Consider the following 20512-nt stretch of genomic DNA (forward strand, 5'->3'; position numbering starts at 1 on the left):
GTGAGAGGACAGAAAGAGAGAGGGAGGGGACAGTGAGGGAGAAGGGGAGACAGTGAGGCAGGCAGAGTGATAGAGAGAGAAGGAGGGGACAGTGAGAAAGACAGGGAGGGGGCACAGATAGACAACAGAGAGAGGGACAGAGAGAGAGAGAAGAGGGGAACAGAGAGAGAGGGCACAGACAAAGGGCCAGAAACAGAAACGGAAAGAGAGGTGGGATAAAGGGAAGAGAGGGAGACGGAGTGGAGGGAGTGCCTTGATGTGGGTCCTGACACGCACGCACACACACACACACACACACACACACACACACACACACACACACACACACACACACACACACACACACACACACACACACACACACACACACACAGGCTTGTTCCCTGATGCCCAGTGTTGCTGTGAATTGCCCAGTGCCAGCCCAGGGAAGAGGAGCTGCTGTGACTACTGTCATTTTTGATAAAGCTCTGGGGAGCAATTCCCCCTGGTAATCCCTACACACCGCCTGATTGTGTCATCACCCAGCAACATAGTTGGTTGCTGTTATGGGATGGCTGTGGACTGGTTCCTCCACACCCTCCCCGTTCTCCAATCAGTCTGTGGGCTGGGAAATCCCAGGAGAAATAGGTTAACAAGCTGACAGCTCAGAGAGATTACCTTTCACTTCTACAGAACTGTCTTCATATCAGAGATCATTTTCATTCTGAACATGTATGCATGAAAATCAGAGAGTGTGAAAGTGTACGAGAGAGAGAAAACTTGTGAGTGTATGTCTGTATGTGTGTGTGTGTGTGGGTGCGTGTGTGTCTCCATGTGCGTTTGTATCTGTGTCAGTGAATATGTGTGTTTGTATCTGTGTGTGTGAGTTTGTGTATGTATCTGTGTCTGTGTGTATGTGAGACAGTGAGTGTGTGTCTGTGTGTGTGTTTACTTCTGTGTATCTGTCTGTGCGTGTGTGTGTGTGTGTGTGTCTGTGTATCTCTCTGCCTGTTTCTCTGTGTGTCTCTGTCTGTATCTGTGTGTAGCTCTCTGTCTGTGTGTGCTTCTGTGCATATGTGTGCTTGTCTCTGTTTGAGTGTGTGTCTGTGTCTTTGTGTGTGACAGTGAGGACGTGTCTGTGTGAGAGAGAGAGAGTGTATGTGCCCGCGTGTGTGTCTCTTGTGTGTGTGTGAGAGAGAAAGTGTGCGTGTGTGTGAGAGAGAGAGAGTGTAAGTGTGTTTGAGAGTGTGTGTGCATGAGGGAGAGAGTGTGTGTGTGTGTGTATGTGTGTGTGTGTGTGTGTGTGTGTGAGAGTGAGAGAGTGTAAGTGTGTTTGAGAGTGTGTGTGCATGAGGGAGAGAGTGTGTGTGTGTGTGTGTGTGTGTGTGTGTGTGTGTGTGTGTGTGTGTGTGCGCGTGTGTGTGTGTGTGTCTGTGAGCCTCTGTGATTGTATGTGTGTGTCTGTGTCCATGTAAGTATGTGGAGAGAGAGAGAGAGAGCTCAATTGTGATATCTTTAAAGAGCCGGAACTATCTCAGAGAGAGAGCGAGAGAGAGAGAGAGCGAGAGAGAGAAAAGGAGAAAGCTATTGCACAGTGAGCTCCTTTCCTTCCTGCAGATTATCGGCTCGAGTGAGAATTTTGTCCCACAACCCAGCCCAGTGTTTACCAAGTGAACAGCTGACCCAGACTGACCTGAGCAGTTCTACGTAATAAGAGTCAGCCTGCCTGAGGTCAATTGTAGCAGGGACCAGGAGAGTAACCTAGGGGCTGTGAGGGGCTCTGCCCTCCCACACGCCTCATCTGATTCAGATGGCTGATGTAACACCCAACCCGTGTGGGCAGGAAACTTGGAGGAATGAGGCTGCTGGGAGTCGAGTGTGGGAAATCCCATCTGACTCACTGGAATAGCCCCTCCTCCCACAAATTGCTTTCTAACCCTCGGATCACCTCCCCACCCCCTCACGCCCAGAAGTCCCAAAGTGGACAGGACGTGGTGCCATTGTCCAAGTGGATAACGCAAGAGCGAGAGAGGGAGAAGGTTCCTGGAGAACATGAAGTCAGGACGTTGTTTAATGTCGGTGAGGCCAGAGGTCTGTAAATGTGACAAACAAATCTGGAATTGGATACTCGACCAACAGCGATGGGTGTCGGAAAAATTTAAACAGCTGTTAGTTTCATCAATGCCCTTTCAGGCCCAGTCCGGCCTACACTTGTCTCCAGACCCACGATTAATGGTTGGCTTGTCGTTGCTATGGGCAAACCAATTGAGGGGTACATGGTGGGCAATGAGTGTTGTCCAAGCATCCTGTTTTGAAGAGCTAAGAGCCACTTGGCCCCTCGAGCCCACTCCCCACGTCCCTGTCGGAGCTGCCCCCCACAAAGCTGTGACCTCTCTCCTCCTTTGTGTGGTTTTAAATTTGCGACCCCCTCGAGCAGTGCAAATGAAATTATCAAAGGAATTGAAATTGAATGATTGCTTTCTGGGGCGTGATGGGCCTACTGCGCTGCCCGCTTTTCCAGGCTTCATTCTTCCAAGGCCCAGAGAACATAGTCTGGATTTTACCTGAAGCTAGCCTGTTTACTCTCACTCTCTCCATCTTCGTCAGACTGAGAAAGGGCTTTTCCAGTAGGAAGTTCAGGAATGGACGTTGAATTTAATACGAAAGCGATCTGACAGTGGCTTCACTTTGGCATGGGGCCTTTATATGGCCTAGGCTCTAGAGGCCACAATGGGCTCCAAACAGGCCTGTATGAAGCAGCGAAGCCTCTCTAATTAGTTTCATTCATCCCTACATAATTGGGGGAGTAGCATTTGTAGCAGGAGTCGGCCCTCAAGGGGGAGGGAGTCAACACGGTGGAGAAGGCCTCCCCATGGCTTTCAGGAGAACTGGCCCCAGCCTCCAGGGCGATTGTAATGTACTCCATGGTTTCCTGGTCATTTGAGCTCGAAGGGTAGGTGGCCTCAATGCTTGGCTTGACAAGTGTAACAATTGGTTCTTTGATGCATTGTATTCTTAAAAAAAAAAGCCCTGGACACACCATATAGTAGCCACAAGGCTGTTTGTTCCAGTTTTGTCTTCAACCTCCATCCCTCGCCATCTCTTGCACGAAGATTTGGTTTGAATTTCTTCATGGGGTGTGGGTGTCGCTGGCCGGGCCCGACATTTATTGCCCCGTGCCCTAAATGCACTCCCTTGAGAGGGTGAGGGTGAGCCGCTACAGTCCCGTGTGGTGTAGGGACCCCCACACGGTGGCCTCAGGGAGGAAGTCCCAGGATTCTGACCCAGCGACACTAAAGGAACGGCCGATATATTTCCCAAGTCGGGGACGGTGAGGGGCTCGGCGGGTGAACTTGCGGGGGAGGGGGGGGGTGTTCCCATGTACCTGCTGCCCCTTGTCCTTCTGGATGGAAGTGGGTGGTGGGTTTGGAAGGTGCTGTCTGAGGGGCCTCGGTGAGTCGCTGCAGTGCATCTTGTAGACGGTACACACTGCTGCGACTGAGCATCGGTGGTAGGGGGGCAGTGGGATGTTTGTGGGTGTGGGGCCAATCGAGTGGGGGGGGCTGCTTTGTCCCTGGATGGCATCGAGCTTCTCAAACGTTGTTCGAGCTGCCCCCATCTGGGGCAAATAGGGGGTATTCCATCGCCCTCCTGACTTGTGCCTTGTTGATGGTGGGACAGGCTTTGTGGGGGGAGTCAGGAGGGGAGTGACTGAATGTTGAGAGCTGCTTACAATTGGGGATGTATGCACAAAAGATGTTCAAAGCCTGAATGAAAGTTACCACACAAATTTAGAGGAAAAGTGGCTTGAAATGTGCATAAAAATTAGCATTGGGTGGGTCTGATATCAAAGGAAGATAATTTGACTTTGCATCTCTTCCTCTCGACGATATAAACTGTCTCATTGCACAATCACAATGAGATGTAAATTGTACACTTCTTTAGTGTAGTTCATCCAGGGCAAGTATATCTTTAAATGCCAGACCATACGTCTCCAGGGTTCCTCAGGTTGTGTCCTAGGCCCAACCATTATCAATGACCTTCCCTCCACCATAAGGTTAGGAGCGGGGAATGTTCGCCAATGATTGCACAATGTTCAGCACTCTTCGCACCTCTGCGGACACTGAAATGGTCCGTGTTCAAATGCAACAAGATCTGGCCAATATCCAGGTTTGGGCTGACAAATGGCAAGTAACATTCATGCCACACAAATGCCAGGCTATGACTCTCTCACTCTCTCTCTCTCACACACACTCCCTCTCACTCTCTCTGTCTCAGCATCCCACTCACTGTCTCCCTCTCAACCCTCTTCACTCACTCTCATCCTCCCCCCCCTCTCTCTCACTCTTCCTCTCACTCTCTGACTCTTTCTCACTTCTCTCACTCTGCCTCTCTCATTTTATCTGCTTCTCTTTCTCTCATTGTCTCTCCCTCAATCAAGGATATTGATGGAACAGGAGCGTGTTCACTCTGCTGCCTCTAGGCTTTGTCATGAAGAAAGAGCTGAGGGATGAGACAGAGCTTGTCGGCTGAGTCTGGAATTCTTTAGAACGAGCAGAGACACTACAGCACGGAAAAAGACCCAACTTGCCCATACCGACTAGTTATCCTAAATGAATCCAGTCCTGTTTGTCAGCATTTGGCCCCTATCCCTCTAAACCCTTTCTATCCATGTCCCCATACAGATGCCTTTTAAATGTTATCATTGTCCCAGCCCCACCACTTCCTCATTCCATACACATTCTCTCACCCTCTCATTCTCCCTCTCTCACTGAATCACTGCCCATGTGGTCACTGCCTTTGTCTCTCTTTCTCCCTCTTTAAGTGCCACTTTTTCAATCTCTTTTCCTCCCAAAGTTCCAAAACAAGGCAACAGCTTATAAAACAGTAATTACAGCTCCTAGAATTTGAGGAATTCAGCTCCAACATTGGAATTACCTCAAGAATGTTGCAGCTGTCACAGCTGCAATTTTTTTCCTAGTCCTCCATCTTGGATTACCCAGAATCCCTTATGGACAGGTACAAGATGCTGAGGGCACCTGATTGGGTGTACGTCAGGGGGACTTAACCCCCTTGTTATGGGAGGTGGGGGGAGACGTTGAGAACGAGGGGACACAGTTTAGAAGTTACAGCTGCCAAACTTTCTTTCCGGGGGATGGGGAAACTGCTCCGTTTCTGCTTATGGTGCTGCCTCCCCACTCTCTCGGTCCCACACAGGTGGACAGGTGCCTGTACCACATGAGGCTCTCAGATGAAGTCCTGCGTGATATATCGGACCGCTTCCTGGCCGGGATGAAGAAAGGCCTGAGTAAGGACACCAACCCCACGTCCTCTGTGAAAATGCTGCCGACGTTTGTCAGGTCCACGCCGGATGGGACAGGTGAGGTCGGGGAGGGAGGGGAATTTCATTCCTGCCTAGACAGGCCTGGACAGCACCTGGAGAAGGATTATGGGATACTTACCTTCGTTAACCAAGGTGTAGAGTTTAGGAGCAGGGAGGCTTGGCTGGGAACTGTATATAAAATGTCGGTTAGGCCACACAGCGAGAGTATTGTGTGCAAGTTCTGGAATCCCCCATTATAGGAGGGATGTGATAGCACTGGGAGAGGGGGCAGAGGGAGATTTCCCAGGATGTTGCCTCATGGGGACTGGATAGTTTCAATTCTTGGAGAGAGATTGGGGCAGACTGGGGGATTGTTTTCCTTTGAGCAGAGGGGATTGAGTGGGGGGATGTGACAATACGATGAGGGGTATCGATACAGGAGACAGGAAGGACCTTTTCCTCTTGGTGGTGGGGTTCACTGCTCAGAAAGGGGGGAGGGCATGCATTTAAGGGAAAGGGGGCAGGAGTTGTAGAGGGAGACGTGAGGAAAAATATTTTCATCCTAAGGGCTGGTGGGGAATTTGGAACTCACTGCCTGTATGCATCCCTCATTCTCCAGCATTATGAGAAATAGGAGTCAGGGATTGGATACAGAGTGCCTTGGACGTTGTGATCCCAAACAAATATTTCTATCCCAAGGCTCGGATGAGTCACAACATTCGGAAGGCTGTCGGCGCTGTGTGCACACTCTCTGAATTCACACGGTGCCTCTCTAGTTAATTATTTTGTCTCTGGCCGCCTGGCCGCTATCAGAAATTCTGACCTTGCACCAGAAATATGATTTTATGTTTTCTTCCTCAGTGTTCTAAAAAAAAGATTTTGACCTCCAGTTCAAGGCTCTTTCGCTTGCCAATTCGAAGGTGATTCGCTGAACCTTCCCCTTCAGTTGTCAGCGGTGACCCGGTACAGGGCTAGCGACAGAGGAAAAATTTCTACTCTGATACTAAATTCCAGTTCAGCCAGGACCAGCTACTGAGCTCAGAGCAGGCTCGGTTCATATGTGGGCAAAGTGTTGGAGCAGAACTGGGCCATTCAGCTAGACAGTTTGCTGTCTGATCTTACTGAGTTCCTGCCTTTTCCCCACTACTTTTTCTGATTCTAAATAAATCTATCTCAGCTTTGATGACCCACCCTCAGAGGTGAAGAATTCCACGGATTCTCTCCCTTCGGGACAGAGGAAATTCCTCCTCATCTCTGTCTTTCATGGGTGACCCCTTACTCTGAGGTTACAGCCTCTGACCCCAGATCCTCCCATAAGGGGACACACCCTCTCCACATCTCCCCCTGTCAAGTTCCTCTAAGAATCTTGTCTGTTTCAATAAGTTCGCCTCTCATTCTACTAAATGAGTACAGGGCCTGACCTACTCAACCTCTCCTCATAAGACAGTCCCTTCGTACATAGGATCAGTCAAGTGAACCTACTATGGGCTGCGTCCGATGGCTAGTCTATCTCTGCTTGGATACGGGGCCCCAAAATTGTTCACAGTATTCCAGCTGTAGTCTGACCAGCGCCTTGCGCAGTTTTAGCGAAGCTTCCCTACCTTTATACTCCATTCCCTTTGATATAAAGGCCAACATTCCATTGGACTTCCCTATTCTTCACCGAGCTTGGATGCTGGCTTTTTCATGGATGAGAATTCCGAAATCCCTCTGTTCTGTAGCTTTCTGCAGTCTTTCTCGATTTAAACAATATTCATCTCCTCTATTTCACCTGCCAAAGTGCATCTCCTTGTGTTTCCCCACATTACAACCCATCTGCCCCACCGTAAAGAGCTGAATTCCAGAAAGAGAGGTCAGAGTGACAGGCATCGACATCAAGACCACTTTCGACCGAGTGTGGCATCAAGGAACTCCTAGCAAAACTGGAATCAATGGCCATCAGGGGGCAAACTCTTCGCTGTTTGGAGTCATACCTGGCACATTGGAAGATGGTCAGTGGGAGCCTCACCTCCCTGCTCTGTTAGTCAGTGCCCTGATTAATAAAGCCAAGGGCACACTGTGCTTTGTTAAGTGCCCTTTCCACTTGTTGTGCCACTCTCAGCGACCTGGGCACATATAGCCCCCAGCTCCCTCTGCCCCCTTTAGGACGATACCAGCTATTTTATGTCAGCTTTCGATGTTCTTCCAACGGAAGCACATTTTATTACAAAGAAAGTCTGGAATTGTTTTAATGATGACCATGAAACGGTTGTCGATTGTTAGGGGGAAGAAAAAAATACCCCACCTGGTTTCCTAACGTCCTTTAAGATCTGCCATCCTGTGTACACGTGATTCCTTCCCCTCCCTCCCCAGTGATGCGGTCGCCTCTTAACTGCCCTCGGGGGGGCAATTCGGAGATGGGCCATAAATGCTGTGTCCAACCAGCAATGCTCACATTGCCATGAATGAATTTAAAACGACATATCTGTCCATATATACACTTGCAACGATTTTTGCCTCTGGTGTTTCGGACCAGTTCGCGAATGTTAAATATGCCGGCTGTGATGAGACAGTTTTGCAGGCTCTCAAACTCATTTTTCATCTGTAATCTCACAGTGAAGTTACTGCCCCCCGCTGCCCTCAAAGCCCTGCTGCTGTTTTTCGCTCTCTCCTGTTGTCGATAGCGCTCCCATCCGTGGCTGCGTCAAAGCTTTCTGCTTGAGGAAACCAGGCATTCACTGGCTATTTGCCACATCAGCGTTTTAAACTCTGCACGCCTTGGAAAAGCTGGTGTGCTCTTATTGGTTACTCTGCACGGGTGACTGCAACTGGCCAGGGAGCTGATTCCAGCACATTCCATGATATCTGGCACAGGGTTAACACCCAGACTCCTGTATTCCCTTCTTGGCCAAGTGGATGCAAATGTGAGGCCAAAACAGTTTAATGGGGGCGGGTGTGAGGTTATCCACTCCAGCAAGCTGGAGCATTACCCCAGTAGAGATTGATTGGGGAAACGAGGAGGGGGGGAGTTGTAACGAGACCTGGGTGTTCCTTGTACACCGCTCGCTGAAAGTCAGCCTCGCCAGAGCAGTGGGGCAGGTGAGGAACGCCAATGAGATGTTGGCACCGTCATGGCGAGAGGATTGGAGTACAGGAGCAGGATGCAATTGGACGGAGAGAGACCGCCCCCTGTGTGTGGGAGGTTTGGGGGTCTCCTTATCTGAGGGGAGGGGGTTCTGACGATGGAGCAGCGAAAGGTTTGCCAGACTGAATCCTGGGACGGCATGGACTGACGGATGAAGGGAGACTGGATCAGGAATATAGGATTATATTCACTGTAGTTTCGAAGTCTGAGGGTGGGGGAAATCTCAAGGAGCCCTATCGAACGCTAACAGGGACAAGACAGGGCAAAGGATGTTCCTGATGACCCAATCCGGGTACGGATGGGAGAGGTGTGGGGCAGGGTTGCTGTGGGGTGGGGTGTCCAGAACAAGGGGGTCACAGTCTAAAGATACAGAATAGGACTGAAATGAAGAGAAATGCCTGCATCTCAGACCTCTACGACCTCACATCATTTAGATAACCTTGTATCAGAGATAATAGGAACTGCGGATGATGGAGAATCTGAGATAACAAGGTGTGGAGCTGGATGAGCACAGCAGGCCGAGCAGCATCCTAGAACATAGAACAGAGAACAATATAGCGCAGAACAGGCGCTTCGGCCCTCGATGTTGCACCGACCTGTGAACTAATCTAAGCCCATCCCCCTACACTATCCCATCAACGTCCATAGGCTTATCCAAGGACTGTTTAAATGCCTCTAATGTGGCTGAGTTAACTACACTGGCAGGCAGGGTGTTCCACGCCCTTTCCACTCTCTGAATAAAGAACCTGCCTCTGACATCGTCTTAAATCTATCACCCCTCAATTCATAGCTATGCCACCTCGTACAAGCTGAAGCCATCATCCTCGGAAAAAGACTCTCACTGTCCACCCTATCTAATGCTCTGATCATCTTGTATGTCTCTATTAAATCCCCTCTTAGCCTTCTTCTCTCCAATGAGAACAAACCCAAATCCCTCAGCCTTTCTTCAAAAGGCCTGCGCTCCAGACCAGGCAACATCCTGATAAATCTCCTCTGCACCTTTTCCAATGCTTCTACATCCTTCCTGTAATGGGGGCGACCAGAACTGCACGCAATATTCCAAGTGAGGCCGCACTAACGTTTTGTACAGTTGCAGCATGACATCACGGCTCCGGAACTCAATCTCTCTACCAATAAAACCTAACACACCATAAGCCTTCTTAACAGCATCATCAACATGGGTGACAACTTTCAGGGATCTATGTACATGTACATGGACACCAAGATCCCGCTGCACATCCACACTACCAAGAATCTTTCCATTGACCCGGTGTTCTGCCTTCCTATTATTCATCCCAAAGTGAATCACCTCACGTTTATCCGCATGAAACTCCATTTGGCACCTTTCAGCCCAATTCTGCACTTTATCCAAGTCTCCTTTCAACCTGCAACATTCTCCCACACTGTCTGTCACTCCACTGACTTTAGTGTCATCTGCAAACTTACTAACCCATCCATCTATGCCTATGTCCAAGTTATTAATAAAAATGACAAACAGCAGTGGTCCCAAAACAGATCCTTGAGGCACACCACTCATAAAACATAGAACATTACAGCACAGTACAGGCCCTTCGGCCCTCGATGTTGTGCCGACCTGTCATACCGATCTTAAGCCCATCTAACCTACACTATTCCATGGACGTCCATATGCTTGTCCAATGACGACTTAAATGTATCTAAAGTTGGCGAATCTACTACCGTTGCAGGCAAAGCGTTCCATTCCCTTATCACTCTCTGAGTAAAGAAACTACCTCTGACATCTGTCCTATATCTTTCACCCCTCAATTTAAAGCTATGCCACCTCGTGCTCGCCATCACCATCCTAGGAAAAAGGCTCTCCCTATCCACCCTATCTAACCCTCTGATTATTTTATATGTTTCAATTAAGTCACCCCTCAACCTTCTTCTCTCTAATGAAAACAGCCTCAAGTCCCTCAGCCTTTCCTCATAAGACCTACCCTCCATAGAACATAGAACATAGAACATAGAACAGTACAGCACAGAACAGGCTCTTCAGCCCACAATGTTGTGCCGACCATTGATCCTCATGTATGCACCCTCAAATTTCTGTGACCATATACATGTCCAGCAGTCTCTTAAATGACCCCAATGACCTTGCTTCCACAACTGCTGCTGGCGACGCATTCCATGCTCCCACAACTCTCTGCGTAAAGAACCTGCCTCTGACATCCCCTCTATACTTTCCACCAACCAGCTTAAAACTATGACCCCTCGTGCTAGCCATTTCTGCCCTGGGAAATAGTCTCTGGCTATCAACTCTATCTATGCCTCTCATTATCTTGTATACCTCAATTAGGTCCCCTCTCCTCCTCCTTTTCTCCAATGAAAAGAGACCGAGCTCAGTCAACCTCTCTTCATAAGATAAGCCCTCCAGTCCAGGCAGCATCCTGGTAAACCTCCTCTGAACCCTCTCCAAAGCATCCACATCTTTCCTATAATAGGGCGCCCAGAACTGGACGCAGTATTCCAAGTGCGGTCTAACCAAAGTTTTATAGAGCTGCAACAAGATCTCACGACTCTTAAACTCAATCCCCCTGTTAATGAAAGCCAAAACACCATATGCTTTCTTAACAACCCTGTCCACTTGGGTGGCCATTTTAAGGGATCTATGTATCTGCACACCAAGATCCCTCTGTTCCTCCACGCTGCCAAGAATCCTATCCTTAATCCTGTACTCAGCTTTCAAATTCGACCTTCCAAAATGCATCACCTCGCATTTATCCAGGTTGAACTCCATCTGCCACCTCTCAGCCCATCTCTGCATCCTGTCAATGTCTCGCTGCAGCCTACAACAGCCCTCTACACTGTCAACGACACCTCCGACCTTTGTGTCGTCTGCAAACTTGCTGACCCATCCTTCAATCCCCTCATTCAAGTCATTAATAAAAATTACAAACAGTAGAGGCCCAAGGACAGAGCCCTGTGGAACTCCACTCACCACTGACTTCCAGGCAGAATATTTTCCTTCTACTACCACTCGCTGTCTTCTGTTGGCCAGCCAATTCTGTATCCAAGCAGCTAAGTTCCCCTGTATCCCATTCCTCCTGACCTTCTGAATGAGCCTACCATGGGGAACCATACCAGGCAACATCCTAGTAAATCTCCTCTGCACCTTACCAAAGCTTCCACATCCTTCTTATAATGCGGTGACCAGAACTGTACACAATACTCCAAGTGCGGCCGCGCCAGAGTTTTGTACAGCTGCAGCATAACCTCTTGGTTCCAGAACTCGATCCCTCTAATAATAAAAGCTAAAACACTGTATGCCTTCTTAACAGCCCTGTCAACCTGGGTGGCAACTTTCAAGGATCTGTGCACATGGACACCGAAATCTCTCTGCTCATCTACACCGCTAAGAATCTTACCATTAGCCCTGTACTTTGCCTTCCGGTTACTCCTACCAAAGTGCATCAGCTCACACTTGTCTGCATTAAACTCCATTTACCACCTCTCAGCCCAGCTCTGCAGCTTATCTATGTCTCTCTGCAACCTACAGCATCTTTCGTCACTATCCACAACTCCACCGACCTTAGTGTCATCTGCAAATTTACTAACCCATCCTTCTACCCCCTCATCCAGGTCATTGATAAAAATGACAAACAGCAGTGGACCCAACACCGTCCCTTGTGGTACACCACTAGTAACTGGTCTCCAGGATGAACATTTCCCATCAACTACCACCCTCTGTCTTCTTTCAGCAAGCCAATTTCCGAGCCAAACTGCTATATCTCCCACAATTCCATTCCTCCGCATTTTGTACAATAGCCTATTGTGGGGAACTTTATCGAATGCCTTGCTGAAATCCATATACACCACATCAACCGATTTACTCTCATCTACCTGTTTGGTCACCTTCTCAAAGAACTCAATAAGGTTTGTGAGGCGTGACCTTCCCTTCACAAAACCGTGCTGACTATCCCTAATCAATTTATTCTTTTCTAGATGATTATAAATCCTATCCCTTATAACCTTTTCCAACACTTTATCAACAACTGAGGTAAGGCTCACTGGTCTATAATTACCAGGGTTGTCTCTACTCCCCTTCTTGAACAGTGGAACCACATTTGCTATCCTCCAGTCATCTGGCACTATTCCTGTAGACAATGACGAGTTAAAGATCAATGCCAAAGGCTCGGCAATCTCCTCCCTGGCTTTCCAGAGGATCCGAGGATAAATCCCATCCGGCCCAGTGGACTTATCTATCTTCATCTTCTGAAGGATTACTAATACCTCTTCCTTGTGAACCTCAATCCCACCTAGTCTAGTAGCCTGTATCTCAGTATTCTCCTTGACAACATTGTCGTTTTCTAGAGTGAATACTGTTGAAAAACATTCATTTAGTGCTTCCCCTATCTCATCTGACTCCACACACAACTTACCACTACTATCCTTGATTGGGCCTAATCTTACTTTCGTCATTCTTTTATTCCTTAAATACCTATAGAGAGCCTTAGGGTTTACCCTGATCCTATCCGCCAACAACTTCTCATGTCTCCTCCTGGCTCTTCTGAGCTCTCTCTTTAGGTCTTTCCTGGCTACCTCGTAGCCCTCAAGTGCCCTAACTAAGCCTTCACATCTCATCCTAACATAAGCCTTCTTCTTCCTCTTGACCAGAGATTCCACCTCCTTCGTAAACCACAGCTCCGCACTCTACAGCTTCCTCCCTGCCTGACAGGTACATACTTATCTAGGACACACAGGAGCTTTTCCTTGAATAAGCTCCACATTTTCTAATGTGCCCATCTCCTGCAGTTTCCTTCCCCATTCTATGCTCCCTAAATCTTGCCTAATCTCATCGTAATTATCTTTCCCCCAGCTATAACTCTTGCCCAGTGGTATACACCTATCCCTTTCCATCGCTAAAGTAAACATAACAGAATTGTGATCTCTATCACCAAAGTGCTCACCTACTTCCACATCTAACACCTGGCCGGACTCCAGGCTGAATATTTTCCATCAACCACCACTCGTTGCCTTCTTACAGAAAGCTAGTTTCTAATCCAAACTGCTAAATCCCCCTCAATCCTGTGCCTCTGTATTTTCTCCAATAGCCTACCATGTGGAACCTTATCAGAGGCTTTACTGAAGTATACTCAAGTTGGGAGCAGGAAAGCTGACGTTCTCAGAAGAAGGGTCTCGACCCGAAATGTCGGCTTTCCTGCTCCTCTGATGCTGCTTGGCCTTTTTTGTTCATCCAGCTTCACACCATCATTTTCCACACTTCCACATTTCACTTTTGCCCACATTGTATAGCATTTGCCCACTGACTGAACCTATCTCAGCCCCTCTCCAGGCTCCTCATGTGCACTTCACAGCTCATTTTCCTGCATAATTATGTGTCGTCATTAAATGGAATGATTTGGACGTGCTTTAACAAATTTGAGGGGATTTTAATTAAAAAGCCCTGCAGATTTAAAGCTTTCGCTCTCTCTCTCTCCCCACTCTCCACCATCCTTCATTGACATCCTGCCCCACCTCCCTCCTCTGCTCCCAGAAATGCCATTACTGCTCCTCTCCCGGGCACCAGTCTGCCTCCTGTGGTTGGCAAGGGGAGAGTGGCACGTGCGGGAATAGCCTGGTGATGGTGGGAGTAGGATGAGTAATCATCCCTTTGGCCCGAACCTGGAAACTCTGTCCATCTCTCCTCCTGCCCTCAGTGTTCACTGGGTGCCAGTCCTCGTTTGACCCTGCTCAGGTCCCTGTAACCAGGTTGGCAAGGGGGCTTCTAGTGTGGGGACAGGGGCACGTGCCAGCTGTCCATGAGCACCCAGTCCAGGTGTGCTTGGGAATGGTTGATGGCACTTTTTGTCAAGACCCAGCAGGTTTGCTGGTGCTCCGTTGGTGAGGGAAATGGGCTATCCAGTCCACGTGACTCCTGACGGTTTGACTCTTGACTGTGGCCTCTGGGCACTTGAGGATGGGCAGCAAATGCTGGCCCACCCAGCGATGCCCACATCCCATTGACGAATGAAAGAAGGCAGAGAGCCAAGCCAATTGGCACGAAACGTGCAACATAGATGGTCTAATTCAAGTGTTTTTAAATGCTGAGAGAGTCCGGTATGGTCATTTGAGGGAATCTTTAGGAAGGGCATTGAGGATGGGTGTCCCGCGTCCAAAACTGGCGCAATTGTCTCAAATGCCCAGAAATCTGATTCAGCTCCCCCTTTGCATTTGGCAGAGAGTGGCGACTTCCTGGCTCTCGATCTAGGGGGCACTAACTTCCGGGTGCTGAGGGTCAAGGTTTCGGACCACGGGAAGCAGAAAGTGGAGATCGAGAACCGGATCTGTGCCGTTCCGGAAGAACTGATGCACGGGACGGGCACTCAGGTAGGTATCTCGGGTGTCCCAGGCCGGTGCAGCTACACGGTCATTGACCACGAAAGAGGCTCTTCGGCCCATCCTGTGCAGGCCAGACTTCAAGCACCCAACCCCCATTACCCAGCTTTGGCATTGCAAGTTGCCATCTAAACCCATCGTCGATGTGAGGAGAGCTTTCGGCCTCCTCCACCCTTTCGTTCCCAGATTCCGACTCTGAGAGGGACAGTAAATTCGAAATAAAAACCGAAAGAACTGCGGATGTTGTAAATCAGGAACAAAATAAAAAAGGGAAGTTGCTGGAATAGCTCAGCAGGTCTGGCAGTGTCTGTCAGGCAAAAAACAGTCAGAGTTAAGGTTTCGGGTGCAGTGACTCTTCCTCAGAATGGATGGTAGTTCTGGTACTGGGCCCAATGTTAACTCTGATTATTTTTCTCTTCACAGATGCTGCCAGACACGCTGAGCTTTTCCAGCAACCTCTGATCGCGTTCGGGAAAATAAATTCCCCTCAAAACCCATGTTCGCTCCCTGTTTATTGCTCACCCTTGACCAAAAAAGGTTTGATTTCCGCCCCCCCTCACTGTTGCCATCTACGAGGGCTCTGACCTTGCGAGGAACTCAATCAGGTCACCTCGTTACGGCTCTCAACTCAAAGGAGGACAATCCCAGCCTCTCTTTGTCGCTAACCTGCTCCATCCCAGGCAACATCCTGGTGAATGTCCCCTGCATCCCGTCTAGTGCAATGCCACCTGACAGTGCGAAATGACACATAATCCTCCATTTCTGGGCGATCCCTTCGGTAATGCCTCATAACCTCCCAAGTTGACTCAACGAATAAAGGCTGGTGTCCGGCAAACTCTCTTATCTGCCTTCTTTCCTTGTCTGACTTCCTCAATGGAAGCATTTGGCATCATCAAGTGTTGAGGTGCCACTTCCTCTCTCTTGAGAGACGCCAAGCCACTAAGCCTCGTGATCCACGCAAGCTACAGTGTCGGGTGGACTTTGTCTTCTTCCTGCCCGCCTGGTTTCTCATGGCGCTAACGTGCCTTCTCCAAAGTGGTCAGAAGGAGTCGGAAGCTGCGCTGGCTTGGGCACTGAGTCAAGACTCATCCACATATAAACCCCCATTAAAAATCATTCCCCCGTCAAAGAGCGGCTGGAGGAAGTGCATGAGCCACTATGTCTCTTCATGAGACCGTTGATCATTTGTTACCGCAAGCCGTGGGACAAGGCCGTTCAGCCCGTCAACCCATTCAATGGCTGACCTGATCATCCTCAACTCCCACTCCCCATCCCTGCCTGTGTACCAGCGACTCACCGAGGCCCCTCAGGCAGCACCTTCCAAACCCACCACCTACTTCCATCCAGAAGGACAAGGGGCAGCAGGTACATGGGAACACACCCCCGCCTCCTGCAAGCTCACCCTCCGAGCCCCTCACCGTCCCCGACTTGGGAAATATATCGGCCGTTCCTTCAGTGTCGCTGGGTCAGAATCCTGGGACTCCCTCCCTGAGGGTACCGTGTGGGGGTCCCTACACTGCAGGGGCTCACTCCCACCTTCTCAAGGGGGGACAATTAGGGGGGAAATGGGGCAATAAATGCTGGGCCCGGCCAGTGATACTTATGTCTTACGAGTGAATTTGTAAAAACACTTTATCTTTTCTCCCTCAATGTCATTGTGCACATGCTCAATTTTTCTCTCTTGTCACCTACCCCCCACTCTTTCAGCTCTTCGATCATATCGCCAACTGCCTTGCAGATGTCATGGAGGAACTGGACATTAAAAATGAGAAACTGCCCCTGGGTTTTACCTTCTCATTTCCCTGTCAACAGACCAAACTGGATGAGGTGAGAGAGAAAAAGCGAGCGCGGTACTGTGACTGTGGAGGGCCTCTACTTGTAGAGGGAGATACCTTAGAAAGTTTGCCCGCGCTTTCTAAATCAATGGTGGCCCTCTCTTGACGTTGCTGGAGCTACTGAAGCCTGAGGCCTAGGCTAATGCCTTATGCAGGGGGGATCGTTGGTCTGGAAATCCCGGCTTGGCCGCCAAAGTTCCGTTCTGAAGTTGCATCCGGTCGCGAAATTCACCCCGAACGGCCTCAGATTCGCTTCAGGACCTCTCTCCCTGAGCAACGGGTCCTTTAGAAATGGTGCACTGATCGCCCATTTCTGGCTGAAATACAAGAGGCTGGAGTTGAAAGTGACCGTCAGCGGAGCCACCGCCACTGAAGGAGGCCATTCGTGCTTGCATCTCGCTTCTATCCCCCCAGTGCCCTATCTCCAGCCTTTTCCTGTCTCATCCCTCCACGCCACTCCCATCCCGCTACCCATCAATGCTCCTCTGCAATGCCTGAGCTGGCCCTGTCTCCACTGCATTTCAGGGAGGGCACTCCACCCACCGAGCTGGGGGTTAAATCGAATTTCTCGCATCGCCCTTTGTTTCTTTTGCACACCACGTTCAACCTAAACCCCTCTCATTCTCAATTCCTACATGAGCAGAAACAGCTTCTCCCCTGCCCACTGCCTCCAGCATGCTCACGGTTTTGAAAAACCTCTCCCTCATCTCTCCAAGGAGGATGCTCCCAACGATCCTTATCGCTGGAGTTTGTCATCCCTGGAGCCATTGCTGTAAATCACGTCTGCGCTCTCTCTTCAATACTGATCACATCTTTCTTACAATACAGCGCCCCTAACCACACGTAATACTCCAGCTGACTGTCTCGTACCAGGTCTACATCACCTCTTGTGCTCGCTGTCCCTGTTTATAAAACACTGTGCGCTTTATTAACTGCGCTCCTGCCAACCTTCAGTAACCTGGACCACATCTACCCCAATCTCCCTCTGCTCCTGCACTGCCTTTTCCACCCAGACATCACCTCCTTTTGGTTGGGACCTCGCGAATTACAGCCCACTTGCTCTCGAGTCTCGGACCTGAGTCATGCCTTTTTGTCCCTGGTTTCTGCTGCAGAGCATCTTGGTTCACTGGACAAAGGGATTTAAGGCGAGCGGAGTGGAGGGTCGCGACGTGGTCACTCTCCTCCGTCAGGCGATTCAGAGGCGCGGGGTAAGAGCTGGTGTCTTTACTCTCTGTTGTTGGCTTTCCAACCATTTTTTTTTGCCTTTAGCCCCGCTTGTTAAGGAGTGGATTTTGCTGTGGGAGGGGAAGCGGTTCTCCGGGATGAATTGCATCTCTCTGTAAAACATTGAGTGACTAAATTTGTGCCCCACTTGCTCTCCTGTGATTCCTAAAACAGGACTTTGACATCGATGTGGTTTCCGTTGTCAACGACACCGTGGGGACTATGATGACCTGCGGTTACGATGATCACAACTGTGAGATCGGTTTGATAGTTGGTAGGTCCCGGGTTTTTAGCCGTTTATATTTTCTCTTGTTTCGCCCTTGGTTACACCCAGTTGTGTTTGATTGGAGCAGGGATGTGTAAGTCACACAGCACTGAAATAGGCCCTTCGTCCACGCCCGCTGGGTTTCCCCAACCTGAACTAGTCTCTTTTGCCTGAATTTGGCCCATATCCCTCTCAACCTATCCGACCCGATTACCTGCCCAGATCCCTTTTAAGTGTCATTGTACCAGCCTCCACCCCTTCCTCTGGCAGCTCATTCCACACACGCACCACCCTTTGCTTGCAAAAGTTGCCCCTCAGGTCCCTTTCCCCCCTCTCACCTTAAACCTATGCCCCTCTAGTTTTAGGCTTCCCTACCCTAGGGAAAAGACCTTGGCTGTTCACCCTATCCATGCCCCTCATGGTTTTATAAACCTCTACAAGGTCACCCCCTCAGCCTCCGATGCTCTAAGTGAAATGGCCCCGGCCTACTCAGCCCCTATTTATAATTAAAACCTTCCAGTCTCAGTAACAACCTGGTGAACATTTTCTGCACCCTTTTCAAGTTGAATAATATCCTTCCTGTAGCAGGGTGACCAGCAGTGGACACAGTGCTCCAGAAGAAGGCTCACCAATGTCCTGTACAACCTCAACATGACATCCCAACTCCTAGACTCAGTGCCCCAACTGGTGAAGGCAAGCATGCCCCATGCCATTTTCACCACCTTATCTACCTGTGATGCCACTTTCAAGGAACCATGTACCCGCAACCCCGAGGTTTCTCTGTTTGACAGCACTCCCCAGGGGCCCCGCCATTAATAATCTAAGTGCTGTCCTGGTTTGGCTTCCCACAATGCAACACTTCCCGTTCATCTCCCAACTGCCGCTCCTTAGCCCACTGGTCCATCTGATCAAGATCCTGCTGTGACATTAAATGACCCTTCTTCATTGGAACAGCCGTGTCAGTCACATGACATTGCCCAAGGTAAGGGTGGCTGAGCCATTCGACCCCTTGGTGTAGATGCTAGCTCTGTGAAGGAGCATTCCAACTCTGCCACTCCTCCTGAGCTCAGCTCCTAGCTCCCTCCTGTTTCTCTCCCTCGCTTTGTTGGACCCAGCTTATTGTAACCTCCTGCCGATTTGGAAAGAAATCCTACAACTCTCTCCTCTTTGGTCGTCCCTCACAATCAAAATTCTGAGGGACAGGAAAAAAGAATGGACTCGTTAGAGATAGTCAGTGTTCAGGGCAGTCTCTCAAATCTGATTGAGGTTTTTGGGGAAGTGACGAAGATGAGGGCTAAAGCGTTTGAGAAGGCCCCTCGTGGGAGGCTGAATTCATAATTGAATTCGTAATTGAATTCATAGAATCCCTACAGTGTGGAAACAGGCCTTTCGGCCCAACAAACCCACACTGAACCTCAGAGCGTCCCACCCAGACCTGCACCCTAACCTGCACATCTTTGGACTGTGGGAGGAAACCGGAGCACCCGGAGGAAACCCACGCAGACACGGGGAGAACGTGCAAACTCCACACAGACAGTCGCCCGAGACTGGAATCGAACCCGGGTCCCTGGCGCTGTGAGGCTGCAGTGCTAGCCGCTGTGCTGCCCTGCGGTCATAGAATACAGCGGGGAGCTGTGGAAGGGTGTTTTTCTGACTGGAGGTCTGCGACCAGTGGTGTTCCACAGGGATCAGCGACATTGTCTGTAATTTATGTAAAAGGATTGGGATGAAATTAACGGTGGTCTGCTTGGTAAGCTTGCAGATGTCATGAGAAATGGCGGAATTGTGGGTATTGCAGAAGGTTGTCAAAGGATGCCGCAGGATACAGATCTATTGGGAATTTGGGCAGTGATGTGGCAATTGAGTTTAATCCAGGCAAGAGTGAGGTGATGCATTTTGGAAGGTCAAATGCAAGAGGAGAGCATACAGTCAATGGTGAGATCCTGAACAGCGTGGATTTGCAGAGGGATCTTGGGGTAAAAGTCTAAAGTCTAAAAGTGGCAACACAGGGAGATAAGGTGGTAAAGAAGGCATATGGCACACTTGCCTTCATCGGTCGGGGCACTGAGTATAAGAGTTGGCAAGCCATGTTGTATAAAACTTCAGTGAGGTTGCAGCTGGAGCACTGTGGGCAGTTCTGCTCACCACACTATAGGAAGGATGTAGAGGCTTTGGAGAAGGTGCAGGAGATGTTTATCAGGACGTTGCCTGGATTGGAGTGTATCAGCTATAAGAAGAGGTTGGACAAACTCAGAATGGCGTGTTGGAGGTGATCTGATAGAAGTCTGTAACATTACGAGAGGTGTGGATAGTCAGTGCCTTTTACCCAGGGTGGAAATGTCAATTATCAGGGGGGCTTAGGTTTAAGGTGAGAGGGGGAAAGTTTAAAGGAGGGGAGCGAGGCA

The 20512-nt window shown here is 49.5% G+C and overlaps 1 protein-coding gene across 2 annotated transcripts in view; it reads left to right on the forward strand.

The window, feature by feature from the left end:
• hk2 (hexokinase 2) overlaps positions 1–20512 on the forward strand; it is a 53112-nt gene that overhangs the window by 5860 nt on the left and 26740 nt on the right. Inside the window, exons 2-6 of one of the 2 annotated variants that reach the window (XM_048523128.2) lie at positions 5197–5359; positions 14626–14774; positions 16491–16610; positions 17731–17826; positions 18017–18116. In XM_048523128.2, the coding sequence (XP_048379085.2) occupies positions 5197–5359; positions 14626–14774; positions 16491–16610; positions 17731–17826; positions 18017–18116 (628 nt within the window). The remainder of the gene's footprint in view (positions 1–5196; positions 5360–14625; positions 14775–16490; positions 16611–17730; positions 17827–18016; positions 18117–20512) is intronic. The other variant, XM_048523129.2, reaches the window with a different exon arrangement.

This window comes from Stegostoma tigrinum, chromosome 40, assembly GCF_030684315.1.
Source record: "Stegostoma tigrinum isolate sSteTig4 chromosome 40, sSteTig4.hap1, whole genome shotgun sequence".
Taxonomy (NCBI): Eukaryota; Metazoa; Chordata; class Chondrichthyes; order Orectolobiformes; family Stegostomatidae; genus Stegostoma; species Stegostoma tigrinum.